The sequence below is a fragment of the Lissotriton vulgaris genome, chromosome 7, assembly GCF_964263255.1.
Source record: "Lissotriton vulgaris chromosome 7, aLisVul1.2, whole genome shotgun sequence".
NCBI lineage: Eukaryota > Metazoa > Chordata > Amphibia > Caudata > Salamandridae > Lissotriton > Lissotriton vulgaris.
Genome location: NC_141695.1, coordinates 1631976218 through 1632004098, shown reverse-complemented (window position 1 = coordinate 1632004098; position 27881 = coordinate 1631976218). Strand labels below are relative to the sequence as shown.

Sequence of the window (27881 nt, the reverse complement as noted above, 5' to 3'; positions counted from 1 at the left end):
TTTGGGGTTTGGGAAACATGATCGAGCCTGTACGGGTGGCTTGCCTCACTTCTGATGCACAAGAGGATTTGTGCTGCCACACAAAAACACAGCCCTAGAAGCTGGGTGCAAGAGGGTGGGGAGTGGAGGGCTTAAGCATCAGGACTTCAGATGTAATGTAACAGAGACACATGTTTGAAATATAGTTTGCTACGGCTGCCTTTCAATGTCATAGCACTGCAGCGAGTTCATGTTGCCAAACTTGATTCCAGTCATTCTATTGACCCGCGACGTGTAACTGACTGAGTCGGCCAAGGTAGGATTCGACACGCTCGCCTATAGATTTCAACTAACATTTGCAACAATCCTCGATTCACTGAGCGATGTAACTCACAAAAACAGGGAAATACTGAAGGGATAAGTAGTGCGATATCTTGCCATGTTTCTGCATCGCCTACAGCAACAACTGAAAGATTTGTGAAATAGCAGCAAAAACTGTGGCTGCAGGAAGAGGTGAGGGGTACTTAGTCTCTTGACAAAGCCTGGGTCAGTCTATCTTTAAGGGAGAAGAGTTGCTGCCTTAACACAAGGAACAGCTTCTAAGGCTACAGCATCAGAGCCCTTGTTAAGTTCTTCTGCCCTGTGCCGGTCATGGGAGCTGGAACTGTTCAAACAACGAGTTATCTCTAAAATGCCCTAAAGTTCCTTCAAACCACTTGAACACATTGGTCTACATTCCTAATCTAACAGATAATATAGAGCATGCAAGTTTCTGAGGCACAGTAGGTCTTAAAATCTAATTCCTATATTAGCATCTGGTAGTCTAGTCTTAGGGTAGAGAACATTTCAAGTCCCAGAATGCAAAGTAAAATCCTGGGTTCGATAAGTTACTTGTTCATCGACATCACACATTTGAAACCTGAGAAGTGATTCGTTGTTTTGTAGCAAAAGAGTTCAAAATATTACTCCATTTTGGGAGATCAGGGTCCCCACAGGTGATGGCTAGAAATGTGACTTCAAAAATAAATACTTTATTTCTGGAATCGGCATTACAGTCCCTAATCATTGCTGGTGGGACATCCAAAGTCCCTAATGTACATCTAACAGGATTTTGAAGAGGTAAATTCTGGTGTCCAGGTTTTTGTTTTAATTTTCCATCTAGGGTTGCAACTTTCACTTGGGACAACTCATGGCTTTGATTTACCGCCATTTATAACTTCCAGCCTGTGCGGACAACAACTAAATAGCATTCTTTTTTAAACAATGTTGTTTAGACTCTTGTATCGTCATATGTTCTACACCACAGAAACTTTTCTGGTTTACCCAAAAGCGTGTGAAGATGGTGTGGTCTTTGTGGATGCATGTGTTTTGATACCAGCGCACATGTGTATGCATGTGTATGCTAGTTTCATATGTTGTTGCCAGCTTTTGAGGCAGCCATTTCTCAGGTGGCCCAATGAAGAATCAAAGGTTAAGTCATATCGCACAATACATTGCATGTGTACACTTTCTTTCACTTATTATGACATGAAAAATAATTCTAACATTTCAGTTAGTGATACAGCACAGGGGTGTCTATTAATGTTGACGGAACGGATGAATGTGGCGTACGTGATACAGATATCCATATGTGCCCCTTCACTTAACAAACACCACAATTAAGTTAATTTGTGGGGCATAAAAAAAAAAGGTTTTCAGTTTGTGAAAAGCCAAGTAATAAGTGGTGATATGAAGATGACCAAGAAAAATGTTCCAAAGAGTGGCTTCTAAATAGATGTTTGACCTGCCACGATGGACCACAAGACGTTCACCAGCTGTTTCTACCGGGGATGAAGCAGAAGGATGCATGGCAAATCTAATATTATTTTTATAATGGACATGTCAAAAGGTTACATCTCTCAACCAAAGTTTCGTTGTTGGATGACACAGTTCATATGCTTCATATACTCTCAATGCCCAACGCACAATCCTAGTGCTGCTGACATAGTAGAGTGGTGTGGCTCACTGGTTAGAGGCGGCAGACCGTAAGCAGAGAACGGCCCGGAACCAGGGTTCAATTCCCGACGCGGCAGGGTCGTGGATCAGGGTCAAAACGGACTCGATAATTCTCGCCTCGGTGCCTACTCTAACCAGGGAACACACTCGGCAACTCTGGGCATTAAGCTTGCCTCATCTCTACAACGGCCCCCCACAGACGCCGGGGATGCCTGGTTTCACCTTGGAGATACCCAGAAAGGGACCATCTCACAGGGAAAACCAGGACGGGTTCCCCAGCGGTCTTCAGCGCCAGGATACTCCATGGAGTCGCAGTGCACTTTACAAGTACACCCACATTTACATTTACATAGCTAATATGCCAAGAGATATTGAACAACTTACACAGAAATCATGCAGTTCCAGCACCTCAAAACACAATGGTGATACGCAAAACAATGCTTATGTTTAGAAAGCAGTGGTATGGTCAGTAAATAATTCTGAAGCCACTGCATGCGATTAGTGTGCCCCTTATTTAGTAATAACTAATGTGCAGACACACCCTAAACTCTACACACACAAAACAGTTTTCAGGCTCAACATACATCTGTGTCTCAACACAATCCGAATGTTCCAAACATAATCTTGATGTACATAAGTTCTTTGTGTCCAAACCATAGTCTTTAAACCATAATTCTGATGATGCACCCTACAGACTAGTTTGATGATCCAATATTAATTCTGATTAACCCAGCACTAAAGTCCTGATGTCTGTGCACACTCCTGAAGTCTGTGCACACATTCATGGTGTACAAACACCAACATCTGTTGCCTAAACCGCACACACATACACTCATGATTCCTCGACACACTCAGCATATAACTGACCAGACACAAAATCTCCATGCCCAATTGTGAAACCACAAAACATGTATCCTTTATGTTGAATCTCACACCCATGTAGCCAACACTCACTCCCGTTTATATATTTATTTAGCTAGTATCTTGATAAAGTGCATCATGACCCCAACACAAGGTGGAGGAGCATTTTAAAATCATAATAGCAGTAATCCAATGTACAGTCAGAAATCATGCAATTTACAGTACAGTAGTACATGTTGGGGAGAAACTGAAAAAGTAGTTTGGAAAGTATAAGTTCAGGGGATGGTTGTAGCTCATGCATGTTCTTCTAGAAAGTGTGGTTTAAGGGCTCATTTGAAGGGAGGGATTGAACACAAACACACTATTCTAAGGTCCTTGCACACGCTCCTGAAACTCTAAGACATACTCCTGTAACTAAATACACACCATGGCCATAAAGAAGCCAGATGCGAAAAACACGCTTCCTATACCCTAGCATCCACTCCCACTGCCTCAACAAAAACTCTGATGGCATCAGCCAACATTCCCTTTGTTCCAATAACACAACTCTGATACCACCTACACACACTATGGACTTCTCAACACAATTATTACTAATGCCCTCACACATATAAAGGACATACCAAACACACCTTGGAGCTGAAACATAACCCCAATACCACAACACACCCCCAATGCCCACCCCACAACCCCCATCTCAACACACTGCTGACTGTACCAATACTCACTCCGACACCCTTAAGTAGAATCATGGGAAACCGACCCTGCGTGCATCAATCAACATGACTTGATCCCACAATCAATTTTCCGAGTCACTTTAGCACAGCATATACCACAGCCTACTCTCCACCTGGCATAACATTGACCCTTCAAGCTTAAATGCATACATCACAGATCATACACATACTTACGATACCCACACTTAAGTCCACTATCCCACTATATACCCTTAATGCAACAACACCCTCTCCCAATGCCAAAACAACTGCTTAGATGACCGCTCACACACTTCCAGTGATATGTCTCACTACCAACATCAAAACATACACTCCGATGTTACTCTTTTTTGCCCAGAACACACCCTCATGCCCCAACATACACCTCTGATTTATCTACACAGTCTCCTGATGATCCAAAAGCCCGAAAGCGCTCCAGTTATTCTCCTACAAACCCAGGGAGGCTCCTCCGTTATAGGGGAGGAGCGTCGCCCCCCTCCCCTGCTGAAAGCTTAGGTCGCTAAATTCATAAAGACTTTGACTAAAGAAGTCACTTTCTTTATAGACTAAAATATGAAGTGAAAAAGTCCAAGACAGCACAACTAGAATTGCCACCTGGACAGTTGTCTACGGGAAAACATCCTTTACATCGCGGTGAGTACACCGCGATGAAGTTGCAAAGCAGCCATTACAACACAAGTTGTTACATCGACTTACGCTGGATGGCGCTGTAACCCAAGGAATAGTAAGATTAACTATCCAACACCTTCCCTCCTGTACGTAGACTGGTGGAGTAGGTAATCTTACTATTCCCAAGTCCAGCGCCCTCCAGCGTAAGTCGTTGTAACGACTTGCGTTGAAAAAACTGCGATGTAACATATCGCGATCATTTTGATCGCGTTGTTACATCACATATTCGTTTTCTACTGGCAGCACTGGTATTTTGGTGTCCCAAATGGCATGAAAATAAACAAAATTACCTAAAGCCAGTATTTTCACCCCTTACCTTTAGCAAATATAAATAGAAAGCTCTTGTGTATGTGTTCTAGAGCTGTGTTGATGGTTCATGACAAATAGGCAAAGTAAAAAAGACAGAAAAGTAATGATACGATTTTGTTTACAGTCCTATTTAGTCTCACTTTCACGCCTTTGTAGGCTCTTAAAACAACAACTGGCAGGTATTTTTCTCTTGCAAGGGTGCCAACACTTAACACTACAGAACCAACTACCATGCAACAGGACACTGTAAACTTGGGCAATGGAGCGTGGCAAAGTAATGATGCACTGAATCTATGGGTCATTTATTTAGTTGTTTATATTGTATTGCAAACTACGTGCCAAAGGCACATTATCATACAACCATGAATCAGATCTGAAAACTACTAGATTGTCCTACAAAACCCAATCAAAATCAAGAAGTCGGTTTTATAGAACAGCATATTTCCTATGTAGGTGACAATCCTCCTATCGGGGTTCTCCCTCCTCAAAATGATCTCTTCCCCTTCATAGATTCAAAACCCCAAGCACCTTACCTTCTAGGAACTGGTCCAAGGCATGGTTCGTGTAGCACACAACAAGGACAGGAAATGTTCGATGGTTGATCTGCCACACGTGGTCATTCGTGAGAAGTGCCTGAGCGATCTTCAGACCAACATACGTTTTACCTGGTGAAACAAGAGGCAAATGACACTATGGTACCATGGACAAGCCCTACAAAAGGAATGGTCAGTGTGTAAGAAAGACCAATTCAATGGAGTCAGCTAGAGATGTGTATGACAAGAATATGACAATAGTAATACAGCACATGTGATTGTGACTTCATCACCAATGCACCAACACAATGTGACCTCATCACAGTATCTCTATTACAAAGTCACACCATAATGGTTGGCTCTACTACAATATCATTGATTCGGCACAAGTTTTACCACAATTGCTGTGTGCTCTACTCTATGTCACCCAGCTCTAAACAAAAGCACATGATCATCGGAGGCTCCATCATACTGTCAACCCATCGTCAGGTTATAACACATTGTCACCACTAGAACCAGAATATTATGGTGTCAACCCATCAATGAAACTATCCCCAGTACCATTAAACGTGCAACTTGGACACTTATTTCAGCATGTGCTGATGGAGGGTGGTGGAGGTGGTGAAAGAGACAAGTGACATTGGGCCCGATCCACAAAGGGTCTGCGCACTTGTGGCGAAGGCCCAGGAGTCGTGACACGGGCCACGCACTCGTGCAGAAACCTGCGCTATGAGAAACGACAGTGCGGAGGTTCTACTACGACTGCAAGGCCTTTGCCACGAGTGCGGAGGCCCTTTCTGAATCGGGCTCAGAGAGAGGAGTGGGAGAAAGAGAGAGGCGAGGAAAGTAAGCGGTGTGCTTAAGATCCGCCCTCCCCTTTATGGTACAGCTTATGCAGTGCATGTTTCCATCTTCTCAGACTCATACATAATTCTTACAATTTCTTCCCTAGCACATCCCTGTTATGGTAGTTGCTTTTTTGTAGATATTCTAGCATGTTATCGCTTCACAGTCTCTATCTGAGTTCCCAGAATACGGAATCAATAAAGTACAAGGGAGGCATATTTTTTGCGATATGAACTGTACTGAACATGCGGAAATCGGATGACGTGGCGAAGCAGCACAGGTGCTTACTCCATTTAGCTGCTGGACAGAGGTTTTGAATACCAAAGGCTTTCAGCCTTATGCTCAACCACGACCGCTGCATTTGAGGGTCAATTTCTCTGCTGCATCCTGCTGAGCAAAATGGCACATGTGCCGGGGCGTTCCCTCAGATGTTCAGGCGCCAAGTTGTCAATGCACGACCAAGGAAATTAAGACATCTGAAATCATTGGAGCTTCACAAATATACTAAGAAATTAATGACTGTCTTACTTTCTGAGACAGGGAACAGCGCAAGAATTTTTTTTTGCTCCAGCACCATGAAGCCAGTCTTTAGCAATATGTTGTCAGTAAACATATAATAACATTAGGCATGTAATAATGACTGTTGCCTTTGATTTGGTATTTAGCTGTAACCAACTACCGTCTTATCAGTTCACTAACTGTAGATGCAGTTTCGTTTTCTAGATTGCTCACATTGGAAATCACCCCGTAGGCGCTCACTGACATTGGGCCTTTTAAAAAAATATATAAATAACTTTAGTTTCTCAGGTACTTTCCGGGATGGTGTATTCTTCAGAAAAAGGAAGTTATCATAAAGAGCTTTACAGTGAATGGGCAAGAGCCCAGGTAAACAGGCAGAGAATTCTGATTTAATGTTTTTAAAAACGGTGGTTCCTCCTAACACTGTTAATATCGGATGTACGTTGTTACAACGCATGCTTTTACCACGCATGCTTTTACAACGCAGGTTTTTCAACGCAAGTCGTTACAACGACTTGCGTTGGGGGGGTGCTGGGTAGTTTAATTTACTATTCCAACTCCAGTCCTCGTGGATAGTAGGGAAGGTTTTGGATAGTAAATTAAACTATTACCTATCCTAGAGCGCCCCCCAGCGCAATTCGTTGTAATGACTTGCGTTGAAAAACCTGCGTTGTAAAGGCACTGTGTGGTAAAAGTTGTGTCGTAAAGGATGTTTCCCGTTAATATCACTCCAAAAAAGGTGTGTTGCTCCACCCCACTTAAAAGGCACGTCCCCGGTTCCTGCTTGGCGTGCACCCTCCTGTCCCTCAAGTATTTTCCTGCGATCTAGTACAGGGAATTGCAAGGTGGATGGAACAAGTCTCCAGTGATTGACGTACAGAATGGCATTGCTCCTGCTACAAGAAATGCGACAGATGGATGCAATATGAATGCTGAAATGATCGGTGAACACGAATCTTCAGTGCTAGCGCTTTAACATGGCACATCCGTGCATTTGTCGTGGGATGGGAAGTAGCTGGCTGGCCATTTTCTCCTATGGCAACAAATACTTTAAAGCCAACACTCCAAATCTTCAGCAGAAATGACAATCTGCAGCTACATACTTTCTGTGGACCACTATGCCAACCCTTCCAATTTCAGATAACGCAGGCGTATTTAAAACCTACAAATAGCCATCAGGAACAAGCAGAATCAGACAGAGAATTGAGTAGCTATGGTGTAACAATCCTCACTGAACTAGCCATCAACAACGTATAGAAATCGGTATTGATCTCCCAGATACCGAGTCACAAAACCTCACAAAGATAAATCAGAAATCTACTCCCACATGGCTAGTCCTATGTTTGAAGCATACATTCGATGTTTTCGGGATCAAAACAATCATAGTTGTTCTGGAGTAAATCTATCACAATCATACATTTCAAGTACTAAAATGTGGGAAAATGATTGTCATTTACTTAGAATACTGAATGCATTAATGACACACAAATGTTTATTAGCACTGGCATCTTTTCCTTCACCCTATAAATAATGGGTGCCACCTTCCCTCCCTGGAAAATGGCATGGTCCTACATTTGACATGGACAAATTTACATGCATTTCTACATTGTTTAAGTATCCACAAGAGGTAAATGGAGGCCACACATCTACTAACTCGTATTTACGCCCCCTACAGTAAACCTACATTCCTCATTTCTACAGACGGACAGAATGAAGAATTTACATTTGCAAAGTTCAATTTCTGCACAGCACTTAAGTGATGTAAACATTTGTGAATCCGGACCCAAGGATCCGTTCACAGCAACAGAGGATGCTTCATTAGAAGCCGCTTCAGCTACTTACCGGCAGTTGAAAACTTGCTAGATTTGTTTTGTTGGCATTGGGGTTCATTAAGTGTTGACTAACATGGAAACAACTTAAGATGCACTTGTCTGCCAAGTTTCAGATAAACTACTCAGTTGTTTCAGTAAGGTCTCAAATCTTACAAAAATAAATTCCAACTTAACAATTGTATACTAATTAGTGGAGAAAGTGTGTGTTTGTACCCTGCACACTCTCTTACCTCCCTGGCCCTGTCTTCTTCACTACTCTCTGCTTTCTTGAGTTTCAATGCTCAAAATCTCTGGAGTTATAGTCTCTCTCGAAACCTATAAACACTGTGAAAACGGAAGGCGTATTTACAGGATTCTTTTCATGGACATGATATCACACAAGTGTTCTGCAGACTACGAGAAACATAATGCAAGGCAATACAATTAAACTAATACAAGACCCACCACACCTTTTAATTTTTCGGGTAACATTTTGATTTTTTTACCATCACAAATTTGTTCTAATCTCCACATTATTCCATCACTGTTATTCCATCCAACCACACCCTCATCCTCCCATTTCCTTGTTTCCCTCAGTTCGCTATCATCGCTGTTTAACTCTTCCGCATAGAGTTCCCTTCCTACGAGAGATTCCACTGGCTCATCACACCGGATCCATGACTAGGCAAGTTTTTTATAGGTTCACCCCTGTCTATTCCTCTAAGTAGCTCTAGTTTAGGCACTTTTACACGATGTAATGTTTTTGACACCTGCTTGTACATATTGGGCTGCACGCCACTCACTCACATCCGTGCATGGTATGAGAGTGTGACCATCTCTGTATCTAGCTTTGATCTTCATGATTACCGTAACCTTCCCTAAATATTTTTCACTTTTTTCCCTCCCCTCTTTTTCACAGACAATTGTTAATCTCAGGCATAATCCAAGTCCTAATGATGATCCCTATATCGCTTATCGGGATCGAAATGTCGTCTACACACAGTACCATGCCTATTGCATATTAACGATTTTTAAGTACAATAGCACTAGTACCAAAAATTGTGACATGGTCTTTGCAACATTATTCATTGTCACTCCCTTTTAAATGTCTGAGTTTTTATGGTTTTACCCTGATGTTTTCCTTTGTATGTTGTCTCTTTTTTCCCACTTTCATAAAAGTTCCTTTCTATTCTGTGATTGAATAAATATTCGGAAATTCTTCTTTGTACGTTTGGTGACATAGAACGTATTCAATGTCTATGTATATTGTAAGATGCATTTTCAAACTAAGAGGCCTTTTGTACCTTAATAAACAATCCTTAGCCATGGTCTATTTTATACCTTTGGGTTTTCTTGTCCTTGAAAACATCACAAATTTGTGGCATTTGGCCACAAGTTAATATTTTTGTTAAATATTCTATTGATTTTGAGAAAATAAAGGTTTGCAATATTGCAATCATATCCTGAAAGGAAAATGCTACTTACCAGTATGCATCTGTTCTTGGCATGTAGGGCTGCAGAACCACACACTGTTGCATTAGATCACCATCTGGTGGTGGGCCCGGATGATTACACTTTGTTGTTGTCTTGGAAGAGTTTTGGTCTGCTAGGTGACTCCTCCCCTAGACCATAGTGCGCATGGGCATCCACTCCATCCTCAGATTGTTTTCGCCATTGGGCAAATGATGGAGTTGTATCATTACAGATAAGGATGACCATGTATTGTGTATCTAAATAAGATAATACTGGAACAGATATGGGTAGCCGTAGTGGGCGTGTGTGGTTCTGCAGCCCTACATGCCGAGAACAGGTGCATACTGGTAAGTAGCATTTTCTGTTCGAGGCATATGGGCTGCAGACCACACACTGTTGCATAGATTGCACAGCAGTTTCTCCCTTAGCGGCGGTCACCCACATCTGTTGCAGTAGTTTGAAATAATGTTTTTAGTACAGCCTGGCCCACACTTGCTCGTTGTTTTGCCTGCACATCTACACAGCAGTGTTTTGTAAATGTGTGCGTAGTAGACCATGTAGCTGCTTTACAGATATCATCTAATAGTATGTTTCCTAAGAATGCCATAGATGCTCCTATCTTCCGGGTAGAATGAGCCCTAGGAGGGATGGATAGAGTGTGTTTTGCTTTTTGGTAACAAATTTGAATGCACTTAACAATCCATCTTGCAATGCCTGATTTAGAAATAGGATTGCCCTTATGTGGAGGAGAAAAGGACACAAACAGTTGTTTACTTTTACGAAATGGTTTTGTCCTATCAATGTAGTAGAGAAGCGCTCTTTTTACATCTAATGTATGTAGAGCTCTTTCTGCAACCGTTTGCGGTTATGGAAAAAATACTGGCAACTCAATGGATTGGTTGAGATGGAACGGTGAAATGACCTTCGGTAGAAACTTTGGATTTGTCTTGAGAACCACTTTATTATGATGAAGTTGTATAAATGGTTCTTGAATTGTTAATGCCTGTATCTCACTCACTCTTCTTAGTGATGTAACTGCTACTAAAAAAAGCAACTTTCCATGTAAGAAACTGTAACTCACACTTATGCAATGGTTCAAAGGGTGGACCCATAAGTCTTGAGAGAACAATATTTAAATTCCATACTGGAAATTGTGGTATTCTCTGAGTAATTATTCGTTTAAGTCCTTCCATAAACGCTTTGATGGCAGGTACCCTAAACAATGACAAATGTTGTCTGTTTTGGAGATATGCAGCTATAGCAGCAAGATGTAACCTGATTGAAGAGTATGTAAATGAGATCTTTGTAGATGTAAGAGATAGCATATGATGTTTTGTATGGAAACATCTAAGGGGTTAATGTTGTTATTTGTGCAACAAACAACGAATCGTTTCAATTTTGCTGCATAACATGCTCTAGTGGTAAGACTCTTGCCTCTTTAATGACATTCATGCAATCAGGAGGTAAGTTAAGATATCCAAACTCTAAGACTTTAGGAGCCAAATCGCTAGATTGAGTTGCATTGGATCTGGATGCATAATCTCTCCATGGTTCTGTGTTACTAGATGTGGGGAGAGTTTTAGTTTGTGATGTGGTACTACAGAGAGCTGCAGTAGCGTTGTGTACCATGCCTGTCTCGCCCACGTTGGTGCTATTAGAATCAATGTGAGAGAATGTTGCTTTAGTTTGCGTACCACTAATGGAATTAGTGGGAGAGGTGGAAAAGCGTACGCAAATTTGTTTGACCAGTTCAACCATACCGCATTGCCTTTGGATAATGAGTGTGGGTACCTGGCGGCAAAGCTTAGGCATTTGGAGTTGCTTTGTGTGGCAAACAGATCTATCTATGGTTGTCCCCACATTTGAAAAAATGGCTGAAGAACTTGAGGATGAAGCTGAAGCTCCCATTCGTGTATCTGTTGTCTCTGACGACTTAACAGATCTGCAAATTGATTGTGAACTCCTGGTAGATGTTCTGCTAACAAAAACATGTTTTGAGGAATGGCCCATCTCCAAATGCTCTGTGCCAGCCGGGAGAGCTGTAGGGAGTGTGTTCCTCCTTGCTTTTGAATGTAATACATTGCTGTCATATTGTCCGTCCGGACTAGTACAGCTTTGTTTGTTATGTAATGTTGGAACGATTTTAGAGCTTGGAAGATTGCTAGTAACTCCAGATAATTTATGAGGAGGACTTTTTGTTTCATTGTCCACGTACCTTGTACTGTGTGACTTTCTAAGTGCGCTCCCCATCCGGTGAGAGATGCGTCTGTGGTCAGTATTATTTGTATAACAGGCTCTATAAACGGCCGGCCCTTGGAAAGGTTTTTGTTGTTCCACCATTGCAGAGAGCGATGCGTTCGGTCGTCTACCACCACCAGATCTGTTATTTCTTGTCGAGCCTGATTCCACTGACCTGACAAGCATTCTTGTATGGGGCGCATTTGTAGTCTTGTGTATGGAACTATGAAAATACAAGATGCCATCATTCCTATCAGCTGCATGAACACTCGAGCTTGCAGTGAGTGTTGTGCTTGGAATTTTTTGATGAGATTCTGCATAGCTTGTATTCTCACTAAGTTGGGGTATGGTATTGCCTTTGAGGTATCTATTGTGGCACCTAGGTACTGCTAAGATAGGGACGGTTGTAGATGTGATTTCTTTTGAGTCACTGTAAACCCCAACCTGTGCAGTAGGCAGATTGTTTGCTGCGTGTGCTGTACACATTGGTTGTATGACTTGGATTTTATTAGCCAGTCGTCTAGATATGGAAATACGTGAATGTTGTCCCTTCTTACGTGTGCTGCTACTACTGCTAGACACTTTGTGAATACTCGAGGTGCTGTTGTCACTCCGAAGGGGAGCACCTTGAATTGGTAGTGCTGACTTTCTAGCACGAACCTTAGGTACTTTCTGTGAGACTGATGAATGAAAATGTGGAAGTAGGCGTCCTTGAGGTGTAATTTGGCTAGGAAGTCGCCTTTCTCTAGTAACGGTAAAACCTGTTGTAATGTGACCATATGAAAATGGTCTGAATGTATGTACTGATTTAGGGGTCTTGGATCTAGAATTGGTCTGAGAGACCCGTACTTTTTGGGTATGAGAAAATAAAGGGAGTAAACCCCTGTGTTTTGATGTTCCTTTGGTACTGGTTCTATTGCATTCTTTTGCAGTAGTGATTCCACCTCTTGCCTTAGTAGTAAGAGGTGTTCTTGTGACATAGGACGTTGTCTGGGTGGTATTGTTGGAGGAGTGGAAGTGAGCTCCAGGCAATAACCTCACTGAATTATTTGTCTCACCCACCTGTTTGTGGTGATGGAGTTCCAGGCAGGTAGGAACTGTTGTAATCTTCCCCCGACCGGAGTGGAATGGTCTGGGGGGATGGAAGGGAAGTCATTGCTTGGGAGTAGAGGCGTTGCGATTGTTGTTGCCTCTGCCCTCATTGTTGTTTCCTCTATACCCTCCTCTATAGTATCCCTTACCGGGCGAGGTTTGGTTGGGCTGTTTGTAAGTAGAGGAGGTGTTGTCAGTTTGGAAACCCCTTGATGCGCCCCTATACGAGGAGCGACAAAAGGAAGGTCTATGAGTTTGTGTTTGTAAAGCTCCCATTGATTTTGCGGTATCAGTATCTTTTTTCATCTTTTCTAGTGCATTGTCTACATTTGGACCGAAAAGATGTTGTTGGTCAAATGACTGGTTTAATATACTGGCTTGTACTTCTGGTTTGAATCCAGAGATTCTTAGCCGTGCATGCCTACGCAACAGTACCCCTGTATTTACTGCTCTAGATGCAGTGTCTAGTGCGCATCTTATGGAGGTATTAGTTATAACCTTGCCCCCTTGTATTAAATCGGCAGCCCTAGCCTTATATTGTTCTGGCAGATGTTGCATGAGTGACTCTAGCTCATCATAATGAGCTCTGTCATATCTTGCTAACAGAGCTTGAGTGTTAGCAATCCTCCATATATTGGCAGCTTGTGCAGTTCCCTGAAGCATCTAAAAGCTTGGATTCTTTGTCAGGGGGTGGAGCATCCCCTATTATCTGCGAGTTGGCTCTTTTTCTCGCATTTGACACTACCAGCGAGTCTAGTGGCAACTGTCCCTTAATATATGCAGGATCAGAGGGAGCTGCTTTATATTTCTTTTCCAGTCTGGGGTTAATTACCCTGGCCCTGACTGGGTCTTTAAATATTTCTGGTGCGTGTCTTACCACTCCATTAAGTATTGGAAGTGTGGTAGTGGTTTTATGTGATGTTAATAGTGTATCCATAAGAAAATCCTCTTCTATTGGATCTGTATGCAGGTATACTCCATGGCAAGTAGCTGCTCTATGGATGAGTTGTGTAAACCCAATGGTGTCATCTGGTGGAGATGGCCTAGACGGGTATGCCTCGTCCTGTGGTAGATCTGGTGCATTGTAATCTTCCCATGGGTCAACTGATGACCCAGCCATATCATCTGGGTCATTAATGTCATCCATTTGCTGATAACTCTGTTGTGAGTATGTATCCCCATAATCCTCCTCCTGTTGTATTATACTATGTGTGCTAGCTGGTGAGTGTACAGGAGAAATATCTGGTAGTATTTCTATTTCTGATGAAGGGAGTCTTATAGGGGAAGTTTGAACATGTTTCTTTGGAGGAACAGGAGATGGTTTAGAACAGTCGATTTTCCTATTTTCAGGCACTGTGTACACATGTCCAGTCTTTGGATGAATTTTTGGAGTCTTTTGCCTTACATCAGGCTGGAAAAGCTCTTCTACAGGTAAATCCTTTTTCGGTGCCGATTTTTCTCGTTTGGAACCGTCAGGTTTAGGCTTCACAGTGTCTATTATCTTTGGAACAGGTGTAGATTTCGGTTCCGAAGACTTTGCTTGTCTTTTCTTTGGATCTGTGCTTTTTGGATCCGAAGCTTTGGCTGCCGAGTGTTTAGACAAGTCGGCTTTGGGTGCCGAAGTGTGTTTCGGTATGGAAACCGCTTTCGCGTCCGCTTTTTTAGTTACCGGAGTCGTCTTTGTTTCGGTAACCTTTGGAACCTCTTTCGATGCCGAGCTTGGTTTTGAAACCTCTTTTGGTGCCGAACTTGGCTTCGGTTCAGTAACTCTAGGTATCGATGGGTGTTTCGGTGCCGGTGTTGACTTCGGCTTAAGCACTTTCTGCTTTTCGGGACCGACAGACTGACTCGAGCCCGAGTCAACGGGAGGCTTTTAAATACTCTTCGCTGCCGAGCCTGAAGGCGGGGCATCGGAAGGTTTCGATCAGTGTGCACCCGGTCCCGAAGGTGGGGTGGAAACGAAGCCTGACCCGGTATGGGGGGGTGAACAGGGTTGACGCTCTTACTCACGACCTGTTGACCAGCTGGAAGAAGATCGATATCTTCGGATCGATCCTTGGCTCCGGAAGCTGACTCCTCTGCTTCGGAAGTGACGTCTTCTTGCTGTTCTTCGGCGTTTACCTCGATCGGCGTCTCGTCTAAGATGAGGTTTGGTGTCGACGACGATGACTGCTCCATAGCTCTTCGAGCTCGACGGTCCCTGATTGTTTTCTTGGACCGGAACGAAGCGCAGGTCTCACAGTCTCGACTTTCGTGCTCTGGAGACAAGCACAGGTTGCAAACCTCATGCAGGTCGGTGTGGGGAAACTTGTCCACACTGAGGGCACTTCTTGAACGGTGTTCTTTCCATGAGCCAAAGGCCCAATGGCGCAGTTGGGCCCAACGGCCCCGACGAGCGCTGGAATGGAGAAGTGGATCGTCTGTTCGACGTGGGCGACCGGAATCAGTGTCGAAGACGATATTGATGTTGTAGATTGATTTATGGATTCGAAAAGAGATCGGTAACGGGACCCGATGGCAGAAAAAAAAACAATCTGTGGATGGAGTGGATGCCCATGAGCATTACGGTCTAGGGGAGGAGTCACCTAGCAGACAAAGACTCTTCCAAGACAACAACAAAGTGTAATCATCCGGGCCCACCACCAGATGGTGATCTAATGCAACAGTGTGTGGTCTGCAACCCATATACCTCGAACACAGCTTTATGTTTGTTCTCTAGATTAACCCTTTTTTCCAATACAGTCTACCAGTATTTCATTTTCAGATGTCCTAGCTCTTGAAAATGCTGCCCACACATATTGCATTCCAACCTCTGAATACTATCAGCCACTCACTTCTGGGACAATTGGTATGCCACACATTGCCACATCCTTTCTACCATGGAGCGCACTTTCAGATTTTGCAAAAAGGCCTACTGTTTCTTTTTCCCCCACACTGGACTCTTATTAGTCTGATAATTGCAGCTTGATGCTATAATGTTAGCTCAAGATTAACAATGAACTGGTGCTAACTACAGACACTTCAACAAGCTCATTAAAATACTAGGGTGCTGGTGGCTTTTAAAGCACTGTGACCAGCAGCTCAGTCTTCATTTTCACCTCACACAAGGGCCAAGCAAAGTGAAGGTCAACGCGGTGTGGCAGCCATTCTACACAGATGCTATAGAGAACATGCAAGCCCTCAAGGGGAAAGGGAAACGCCTGGGACTTTGGGGCATTCTGCCCAAGAGTCATCAAAGATAAGGTTCTGGGTGGCACAAACCATGGTGGACTATTTTTCTGCATATGTATAAAGAGGAGTCTGTAAAAACCTCAAATCTCCATGGTACAATCCCATGTACCTTATAAGTAGGTGGACCCTGTAAGTTTTGGTTCAAATGAACAAACATATCACCAGGTAACATGCTGTGAATTGGGTGAGGTGACATCTCAAGACTTTACTGAATACTAAGAGGCAAGGGTCAGAGTTGAGTGCATATGGAAGGTAATGTGTTGTACTCTGTAGCTCACCTGTTCCTGGTGGCCCCTGGATAAGGGCTAGCTCCTTGGTGAGAGCAAGTTGTAGCGCCTCCATCTGGGAATCATCCAAGTGCAGAACTTCTTTTGAAGGCCACTGTTCAGGGCGAAGAATGTCAATGGTGCGACTCATGTGCAAATGTGGAGGATCTACAGGTGCCTTGTCTGTGCCGGAGCTGCTCTCGAGCAAAGATGTGAGATCGTATGTGCCACCCATTTGCAAATATCTGGGGGGTGCCACATCTCTACTGCACTCTACAATATATTTCTGGAAGGGCACATCCTCCTCCTGAATCTCCTGCAGACCTTCTAGGACATGTCTATAGGCTTCAAAGTAAGCTGTGGTCTCCACCATAAGAAAAGAGTCAGAGGGCTGGACTTCTGCCAAGAGTTCCTGGCTTTTTTCAAAGCGCAGCTGCACAATTCCATGCTGCAGGTCTTCTAATTCACGGTTCGACACAGTTGCAAATAAGAATGTTTCAAAGTTGTCCTTGGACATGCAAACCAAGGAGCCATATATAAGACGCTTGGAGTTCTGCCACCTAACAAACTTCAGGGGTTGCGTGTCGAACTGTACCTTGTAGACAATTCCAGAATAGGAGCACATGGGAGCAATGATCCGTGTATCAAAGTAGATCCTGATGTCATCAAAACGCCTCTTTCGCAAGCCCTGATCTTCATAGCTCTCAAGAAGCTCCAAGATGCCTTCTCTAAGGGGTCTGACAAAGTCCTCCCTCAGGAGGCGGAAGTGTGTGTCCAGGTAGATGGAAGTGCTATCATATCCCCCACAGAGCATGTTGGGACGAAGGAAAGGTTTGTCATTCTTGTGAATCTCATTGTATGTAGGGTAAATGGTAACTGTGCGGTAACTGTCCCGGTCTTCATCCTCTGAATCCAGAACGGTGTAGGTGTCAACACGAAGTGTTCCTTCTCGTCTCCTTTCCTGCAGATGCAGAATATTGGTTCGAATTTTTTCCACACTCTTCTCCACCTTTTCCGCAATAACCACCCCAGATGCCCTCAGGCTATTCATTGATGCTGGTAGGATCAAAACAAGCATGGACGTTTCTTGGACAGAACTTGCTGGGAAGACACTCACCAGTTCCTGCAGAAGGGAAACGATGTTCCCAATGTGCACAGGATACTGGTGCCTCCGGGCAGGTAAATACTCAGTTGTCATGCCCACAACATACTGGGGAAGACACATCTTGAGAAAGTTTGAATCCTTTAAAATGCCTAACAGGTGCTGAATGCTCTGACGGTCCATTTTGGAGCTACATGCCTTGCACAGCACCTGACAGATGAGTTCCAGAAAATCAGGTTTAATGGCTTGCATGGAGAGCAACTCCCTCAGCCCAGAGTGGGATGCAAGGGTGATGACCACTTCAGAGGGATCTTTATCAAGGAGTTCTTCCAATGCTTTATAGCCCAGCCTCCTCACCTGCTGAGGTTGCTCGTGGCCCTGTGCTGCATCCTGGAAACAAGGATTCCCTTGTGGCGGAGCTCTTCGCTCTCTGCCACCATTGTGGTTCTCATATCGCTCTCTCCTTCCCTCGTTTTCAGGTCCATTCCTTTGCCCTCTTCCTCTGTTATGGCCTTGGCCTCCACGGTTTCTCCTAGCAGGCTGAGGGCCCCTCCCTAAAGGGTTATGGCCGTCATCACCTTGTAATGGACCAACTAAAGGGTCAAACTGAGGCCAAGGGTTTCTCCTCGGAGGGCCCATTGGATGGTTTCCTCTTAAATGGTCTGCCCCGGGCGGGTATCCTCGTAGTTGGTCTGCTCCCGGTGGGTATCCTTGTAGGTGATCTGCACCAGGTGCATTTCCTCCTGGTTGGTCTGCACCGGGCGGGTGTCCTCTAGGTTGACCTCCTCCTGCTCGGTTTCCTCTCCTTGGAGGTCCACCATTCAAACGATCTCCAGGCACTGACAATAAAAATAAAACACATTTCAGATACTTCTAGAAACATAAGGACCTATTCACAAAGACATTCTGGAGTTTGTAAAGTAGTACTTTACTTACTCTTTCATGCGTTTGTGAACTGGTCCCGAGACATCTAAAGTCACGATAAAATGGGCATATTCAAGGAATATTTATATATACTAGCTACAGATAGAAAGGAATGTACCCTCTTTGCACTTTTACAAATGCATAGCTGGAAGTTTCCAATTCACAAAAGGTATGTAAGAGTACGTGAAAAAGTAGTTCTGTAGTACTGCTTCGCGTACTCATGAACGCAAACTAATCAGAGTCTTAAGTGCCTCATTCAAACCAAGATCTAAATTAGAAAGTCGGAAATTTACCCAAGTCCCACTGAAATCAGTTAAAAAAGTTGAAAGGCATCATCACTGATGCTTTGCACATATTAGTTTTACCTGCAAGCAGGTTAAAATAAAGATATTGCACTTGTCATTTATTCTGATCCATTGAGTTGACATATGGAATCAAAGACTAAAATAATTCCAATGGCATGTGGAGCCAAGACGGTATAGCTGATTTTTGTTCTGTTTCGGCTTTGGCTAGTCTTCTTACTAGGGCCTCGGAAGCCCTGCTGACTCTACCACTGAATATCAGAATAAGTTTGCTAAACTATCCAAGAGAATGCCCAACATTGCAGTTGTTATAGTGCTTAACTCAGGGGAAGGAACAGTTGGTGTTGTTCCTATGCAGCAAAATAACCATAAAGCGAGCACATTGCATGACTGCATATTACATTAGTCATGGGGTACTTCTTCATTTTTAGGTGTGGCAAGAAGAGAAATGTGGCTTTTTGCATAACCTACTGTTAGCAAATCTTTAAAATATACAGAGAGCAGTGCTTTGACTCCACTCAGAGGAGTCTATCCATCTCACCATATTCTATTGGCTATTTGGTGTATCAGTCTGTGGGGAGCGTGCCCTATGATGCATGAGGGGCAATTTAGAACTCAAAAGTAAACTAAATTAACCCTTTATCTTAGACATGAAATCTATACAAAAAAACACTCTTTTTATTTTTCACTGCAGTAAACTTCTTTTTAATCCTTTAGTCAGAGTTAAATGTGCAAACCAGTCAAATTGACTTTGTTAAAGGTTTTTTTGCCAACTTCTTGGATCACACCTATATTATTATTAATTGGATATGGTGTACATACATTACTGATTAAGAAAGAAACACAAATCCCCCATATTTGCTTTATGTCAGCCTAAGAAAATATATCTTCTGCAGAATCTTCCCTTTCCCGCAATAGCAGCACAATGTAGAATGTATTTCTCACCTCTTCTGTTACCATTGGGGGGGTGTTGCGGACCCTGCCAGGGCCGTCTGTTGGGGTGGTTACCATCCATTTTCTCAATGCTGGTCGGCTCCACTGTTGGCAGAAATACACAAAAATGAAACAGTGAGCGAGGACTGTAGGGGCACAATTCAGGAATTTTAACAGAGTCAAAGGTAAGAGAGAAAAAGGCCCAATGAGGTCAGAATCAGTGGCAATGCAGGAAAAGTGAGCCTACAAATCAAAAACACTGGTGCTCTAAATCTCTCTCTTTCGCCCTCCCTCATTACATGAAATACCTCTCTTGCTCGCTAACAGTCTAACACCCACATTGAACTGTCACGGTCTAGTGAGATACTAGAATTTTGGAGGTGACACCCCATTTGCAATGTTCCTCCCTAATTCCCTCTATCTATTTTGTCCCCTTCTTTCTACTCCATGGCCCCACTTTTCCATGTCTTCCGTGTTCGTTCAACACTTTGTGGTTACCTTATGGTGGGTAACCTACTCTTCAAATAAATAACACAGATGGTGGTTGTTTGAAGACGTAGGGGTCAGTGACTCTCCAGTTAACAATTTGGATAAGAGCGATGGAAGCCATACTCTAACACCAAGCGGATAACAAGCGAGTAGGAAGGCTATGGATGGCAATGGCGGTGCCAGACCCTGGCAGACAAGAAGAAAGTTTGATGGTCTGACCCGGCGACAGTTGTATTCTTCACCACATCACACTCTTTGCACTCGGAGAAGCTTACTCACACCGTAGACACTCATAGGGCAGTTTAACACCAAAGAGCTCCTCCTATTATAGGAGTTGTAACCCACACCACAACAAGTCGTTGTAGTGTGAGGAGGAACCCTAGGATGAAACATGCCACCTCAGGCTGGGTGAGGGTTCTTGTCCTAAAAAATAAAACGTGCTTTTTCTTTTGTCGCAAACATTGACTTGTTTTGAGTTTTTTCTACATTCAATCCAGTTTCTGCTGGTAGACCCATGTACATTGCTGTGATTGTCAATGCCTTTGGGAGCTTGTACCTGCTGGTCTCAAAATACTCCCTGGCCCTTTTTGTGTTATTTAGTGCCAAATGACACTCTCAAGCCCAGGCTCACATATAGTGGAAAATGTTGACCGAGGTGAGGATGTGGCTTAATGGCTAGAGCAGTCGACTTCAGAGCTGGCTGAACCGGGTTCGAGTCTCGGCTGGGACGCTCATCATCCTGTGATTCTGGGCAAAGTGAGTGGCGGTATATATGCATCTGAGCGAGAGTGCTATATATGCATCTGAGAGAGACTGGTTATGGAGACTTGGGTACTGTTAAAGGGTGGTGTCGTGGGAATCTGTGGTGGTGGTGGTCATTGGGGGCGCCAACAAACATTGTCGCACCGGGCGCCATCAGCTCTAAAGCCGGCCCTAAGTGCTCTGATACCTTTGGGTCAAGTTTGCGCTATAAAAAACTCCCCAAAAAAAAGGCTTTGTAAAACCGCCCCTGCACAAAGACCTATCAAATGGAGGTGAGATCAAAGTTGGGTCCTGCCAAATCTTTGATAAAATCTGACAAAAAGGGAGAGTAATATTCATTATTCAAAACATTGCCAAATTTGCCATCCTGTTTTACATATAACAGTTTATATTTAGACTAGCACACCAAGACCTGAATACAGGAAACATGGACACAGTGAGGATATTGGAAGACAAGGAGGCGTATAGATTGGGACCGATTTGGGGGGAAACAAAGACTTGGAGATGGAGAGACTCGAACAGAGAAAGACAGACACTCACAGGGGGACAGGATATAGGGATCTACAAATATGGGGAGGGACAGACACAGGAAGTGCAGATAATGGACACACAGAGGTGCAAACGCAGTTGAGATGGACCCAGGGAACACATACCTGGAAAGACACAGATACTAGGAAACAAACACATGAGAATAAGAAATACACAAACAATAAAGAACAAAAAAAACAGAGACATGGGTATGGGGTGAAAGAAAGCCATAAACAAGAGGCAAAACAGGAATACACAATGAGATAGGGACACGTTAACAATAAGAAATCATGAAATACTGGACAGTAAGGCATAGATACTGGGACAGAGATACAACACAAGGAAAGGGACACTAGGGGTCATATTACATTAACCCCTTCCATGCTGGTGAAGGAACCACGCCGTCACGAGCCACGGGTGGCGTGTGCTCATGACTGCGTGGTTCCGTCATGCCGCGGCCGCTCCGCCCACGCGGCACTGATTCCCCGCGGGCAAATTCGTGAGTGGGCGTACTCGTAACGGAACCACGCCGTCATAAACACAGCCCGCCCGTGGCTCATGATGTCATGGTTCTGTCACAAGCATGGCGGCGCCGCACGACCCCCCTTCCCCCCCAGCGCCGCGGGGGAATTACCGCCGCGTCCATGGGTTTAAAGCGGCACGCAGACCTGATTTGTGCCAGACGGTTGTGCAATGCATAACTTGTGCCTACATGCTATTTTACAAAAATAAAATGCACTTCCCCTAGTGCAGACACAAACTTGCACCTCCACTGGGGAGAGCACTTCATTGAAAGCTGGATCAGCAGTTTGAAACCACTGGACTTGCTGTCGAATTACTGTAATACCAAAGGGCTCGGGGACAAAAAATAAAAAAGAAGATGCAACTGCCCATTGCAACTCTCAATTCAGAAAAGGGGGTGGTGATGGACAGAGTATCTGAATTAAACAGAACACTCGTACCCAGTCAACAGATCAGGGCTTGATCCATCACCGTTTTTTAGCTCACTGCACCATCCCAGCTCAGAACCTGGCTACATGCAAATTAGTCTGTCCCTGGCCCAGTGCATCATGGGAACAGGGCAGACCAAACTACCAAGCCAATTCTTATACTGGAAAGGAAACAAGCTTCCGGGGACCGGTTTCTGGCATTACAGCCGTCTTCGGCCCGGCTTGCTTGAATCCTGATGGTGCAGTGAGCAAGGGACTCATGTCTGAGCATACCCTTGCACGCTTATGGTGGACAAAACGATTCAGAAAAGGGGGTGGTGATGGACAGAGTATCTGAATTAAACAGAACACTCGTACCCAGTCAACGGATCAGGGCTTGATCCATCACCGTTTTTTAGCTCACTGCACCATCCCAGCTCAGAACCTGGCTACATGCAAATTAGTCTGTCCCTGGCCCAGTGCATCATGGGAACAGGGCAGACCAAACTACCAAGCCAATTCTTATACTGGAAAGGAAACAATCTTCCGGGGACCGGTTTCTGGCATTACAGCCGTCTTCGGCCCGGCTTGCTTGAATCCTGATGGTGCAGTGAGCAAGGGACTCATGTCTGAGCATACCCTTCCACGCTTATGGTGGACAAAACGATTCAGAAAAGGGGGTGGTGATGGACAGAGTATCTGAATTAAACAGAACACTCGTACCCAGTCAACAGATCAGGGCTTGATCCATCACCGTTTTTTAGCTCACTGCACCATCCCAGCTCAGAACCTGGCTACATGCAAATTAGTCTGTCCCTGGCCCAGTGCATCATGGGAACAGGGCAGACCAAACTACCAAGCCAATTCTTATACTGGAAAGGAAACAAGCTTCCGGGGACCGGTTTCTGGCATTACAGCCGTCTTCGGCCCGGCTTGCTTGAATCCTGATGGTGCAGTGAGCAAGGGACTCAAGTCTGAGCATACCCTTCCACGCTTATGGTGGACAAAACGATTCAGAAAAGGGGGTGGTGATGGACAGAGTATCTGAATTAAACAGAACACTCGTACCCAGTCAACAGATCAGGGCTTGATCCATCACAGTTTTTTAGCTCACTGCACCATCCCAGCTCAGAACCTGGCTACATGCAAATTAGTCTGTCCCTGGCCCAGTGCATCATGGGAACAGGGCAGACCAAACTACCAAGCCAATTCTTATACTGGAAAGGAAACAAGCTTCCGGGGACCAGTTTCTGGCATTACAGCCGTCTTCGGCCCGGCTTGCTTGAATCCTGATGGTGCAGTGAGCAAGGGACTCATGTCTGAGCATACCCTTCCACGCTTATGGTGGACAAAACGATTCAGAAAAGGGGGTGGTGATGGACAGAGTATCTGAATTAAACAGAACACTTGTACCCAGTCAACAGATCAGGGCTTGATCCATCGCCGTTTTTTAGCTCACTGCACCATCCCAGCTCAGAACCTGGCTACATGCAAATTAGTCTGTCCCTGGCCCAGTGCATCATGGGAACAGGGTAGACCAAACTACCAAGCCAATTCTTATACTGGAAAGGAAACAAGCTTCCGGGGACCGGTTTCTGGCATTACAGCCGTCTTCGGCCCGGCTTGCTTGAATCCTGATGGTGCAGTGAGCAAGGGACTCATGCCTGAGCATACCCTTCCACGCTTATGGTGGACAAAACGATTCAGAAAAGGGGGTGGTGATGGACAGAGTATCTGAATTAAACAGAACACTCGTACCCAGTCAACAGATCAGGGCTTGATCCATCACCGTTTTTTAGCTCACTGCACCATCCCAGCTCAGAACCTGGCTACATGCAAATTAGTCTGTCCCTGGCCCAGTGCATCATGGGAACAGGGCAGACCAAACTACCAAGCCAATTCTTATACTGGAAAGGAAACAAGCTTACGGGGACCGGTTTCTGGCATTACAGCCGTCTTCGGCCCGGCTTGCTTGAATCCTGATGGTGCAGTGAGCAAGGGACTCATGTCTGAGCATACCCTTCCACGCTTATGGTGGACAAAACGATTCAGAAAAGGGGGTGGTGATGGACAGAGTATCTGAATTAAACAGAACACTCGTACCCAGTCAACAGATCAGGGCTTGATCCATCACCGTTTTTTAGCTCACTGCACCATCCAAGCTCAGAACCTGGCTACATGCAAATTAGTCTGTCCCTGGCCCAGTGCATCATGGGAACAGGGCAGACCAAACTACCAAGCCAATTCTTATACTGGAAAGGAAACAAGCTTCCGGGGACCGGTTTCTGGCATTACAGCCGTCTTCGGCCCGGCTTGCTTGAATCCTGATGGTGCAGTGAGCAAGGGACTCATGTCTGAGCATACCCTTCCACGCTTATGGTGGACAAAACGATTCAGAAAAGGGGGTGGTGAAGGACAGAGTATCTGAATTAAACAGAACACTCGTACCCAGTCAACAGATCAGGGCTTGATCCATCACCGTTTTTTAGCTCACTGCACCATCCCAGCTCAGAACCTGGCTACATGCAAATTAGTCTGTCCCTGGCCCAGTGCATCATGGGAACAGGGCAGACCAAACTACCAAGCCAATTCTTATACTGGAAAGGAAACAAGCTTCCGGGGACCGGTTTCTGGCATTACAGCCGTCTTCGGCCCGGCTTGCTTGAATCCTGATGGTGCAGTGAGCAAGGGACTCATGTCTGAGCATACCCTTCCACGCTTATGGTGGACAAAACGATTCAGAAAAGGGGGTGGTGATTGACAGAGTATCTGAATTAAACAGAACACTCGTACCCAGTCAACAGATCAGGGCTTGATCCATCACCGTTTTTTAGCTCACTGCACCATCCCAGCTCAGAACCTGGCTACATGCAAATTAGTCTGTCCCTGGCCCAGTGCATCATGGGAACAGGGCAGACCAAACTACCAAGCCAATTCTTATACTGGAAAGGAAACAAGCTTCCGGGGACCGGTTTCTGGCATTACAGCCGTCTTCGGCCCGGCTTGCTTGAATCCTGAAGCTTGTTTCCTTCCCAGTGTAAGAATTGGCTTGGTAGTTTGGTTTGCCCTGTTCCCATCATGCACTGGGACAGGAACAGACTAATTTGCATATAGCCAGGTTCTGAGCTGGGATGGTGCAGTGAGCTAAAAAACGGTGTTGGATCTAGCCCTGATCTCTTGACTGGGTGAGAGTATTCTGCTTAATTCAGAAACTCTGTCCATCACCACCCCTTGTTGTTAAATATTTTGTCCACCCTAAGCGTGGAAGGGTATACTCAGATGTGAGTCCCTTGCTCATTGCACCATCAGGATTCAAGCAAGCCGGGCCGGCGACGGCTGAAATGCCAGAAACCGGTCCACGGAAGCTTGTTTCCTTCCCAGTGTAAGAATTGGCTTGGTAGTTTGGTTTGCCCTGTTCCCATCATGCACTGGGACAGGAACAGACTAATTTGCATATAGCCAGGTTCTGAGCTGGGATGGTGCAGTGAGCTAAAAAACGGTGTTGGATCTAGCCCTGATCTCTTGACTGGGTGAGAGTATTCTGCTTAATTCAGAAACTCTGTCCATCACCACCCCTTGTTGTTAAATATTTTGTCCACCCTAAGCGTGGAAGGGTATACTCAGATGCGAGTCCCTTGCTCATTGCACCATCAGGATTCAAGCAAGCCGGGCCGACGGCGGCTGAAATGCCAGAAACCGGTCCCCGGAAGCTTGTTTCCTTCCCAGTGTAAGAATTGGCTTGGTAGTTTGGTTTGCCCTGTTCCCATCATGCACTGGGACAGGAACAGACTAATTTGCATATAGCCAGGTTCTGAGCTGGGATGGTGCAGTGAGCTAAAAAACGGTGTTGGATCTAGCCCTGATCTCTTGACTGGGTGAGAGTATTCTGCTTAATTCAGAAACTCTGTCCATCACCACCCCTTGTTGTTAAATATTTTGTCCACCCTAAGCGTGGAAGGGTATACTCAGATGTGAGTCCCTTGCTCATTGCACCATCAGGATTCAAGCAAGCCGGGCCAACGACGGCTGAAATGCCAGAAACCGGTCCCCGGCAGCTTGTTTCCTTCCCAGTGTAAGAATTGGCTTGGTAGTTTGGTTTGCCCTGTTCCCATCATGCACTGGGACAGGAACAGACTAATTTGCATATAGCCAGGTTCTGTGCTGGGATGGTGCAGTGAGCTAAAAAACGGTGTTGGATCTAGCCCTGATCTCTTGACTGGGTGAGAGTATTCTGCTTAATTCAGAAACTCTGTCCATCACCACCCCTTGTTGTTAAACATTGCAACTCTCAGGCACTTTGGTCAGTGAATTATTGTTGGAACTAAAGTAATTTTATTAAATTGTATTTATTTTCTACAGTACATCAATACCTACAAAGGTGTGAAATGTACCTGAAGATAACCAGAAATTATATAATGCAAAGAGGCATCTAAAGAGCGTTAACTCTGTAGAATAATACATTGAGGTGGGGGGTAGGAACCACCAGGCATGATATTAGCAGATTAGTTGAGGTATAACCTGGGCCACTGGAATTATACAGCAGGAGAGGGCCAAATTATGCGGCAGTGTTCACTAAATTATATGGCAAGAAAAGACAAATAATGTGGCATAACGCAGCACATTTTGGGATAGCATTATTTGGTCATTTTTACATTTGTGAACACGGTCTGGGCATTGGTGCACTAGATTAGTACCACCACAACACCGAATATAGCAATAAGTAACAACCAGTCAACCTTCTAGAAAGGGCCTTCCACTGTGCTGCAACACTCTGGGTTCTTAGTAACTTTTGAACCGTTTGAGCTAAAAACAACATTTGTAGGTAAAATCTACAGATTAAGCAACAGATGATGGATTATGTGGCATATGTGTAAAATCTATAATTATGTGAAAAATGCCACAGCCGCATAATTCAAGATATCCATGGTTTAACTGGTACAGATGAGCTTTTAGTAACTTGCTGAATGTGAGCAAGTCCAGTGAGTTCTGAGGGAAGTAAGATCTAAAGGCAAAGTCCTGCTCGTCTCCAGAAAGACTGTTTTAGAACTAAGGAAGTGTTCATGGTCGATGTTTAGAGGGGAAGCGAGTTTGCACTCATAACATCTCTCTCACCACCCAAGATGATGAGAAGTGTCACAAGATAGGAAGTGGCCTTGAGACAAATGGCCTTGTGAACAAGTCACATGAGGCCACCTTCACAAACTGTACTTTTGTAGCAATTTACACTTTTGTAGCCGCTCACACTTTTACGGAAATTCTCCATCTCCTATAAACTCTATGGGAGGCTGTTGCAGTACCAGAGGTTGGCCACATGTAGTGTTGGATTTACTATAAAAAAGTGTTAGTTACTACA

General features: G+C 44.5%; 1 protein-coding gene across 1 annotated transcript in view; it reads right to left on the bottom strand.

Annotated features, from left to right (window-relative positions):
- The window catches only part of ZNFX1 (zinc finger NFX1-type containing 1), a 107353-nt gene that overhangs the window by 57241 nt on the left and 22231 nt on the right, over nucleotides 1-27881 (bottom strand). The window contains exons 2-4 of the mRNA XM_086932593.1: nucleotides 19833-19925; nucleotides 16572-18500; nucleotides 5084-5215 (exon numbers count right to left, since the gene is read on the bottom strand). Of these exons, the coding sequence (XP_086788719.1) occupies nucleotides 5084-5215; nucleotides 16572-18500; nucleotides 19833-19902 (2131 nt within the window). The 5' untranslated portion in view covers nucleotides 19903-19925. The remainder of the gene's footprint in view (nucleotides 1-5083; nucleotides 5216-16571; nucleotides 18501-19832; nucleotides 19926-27881) is intronic.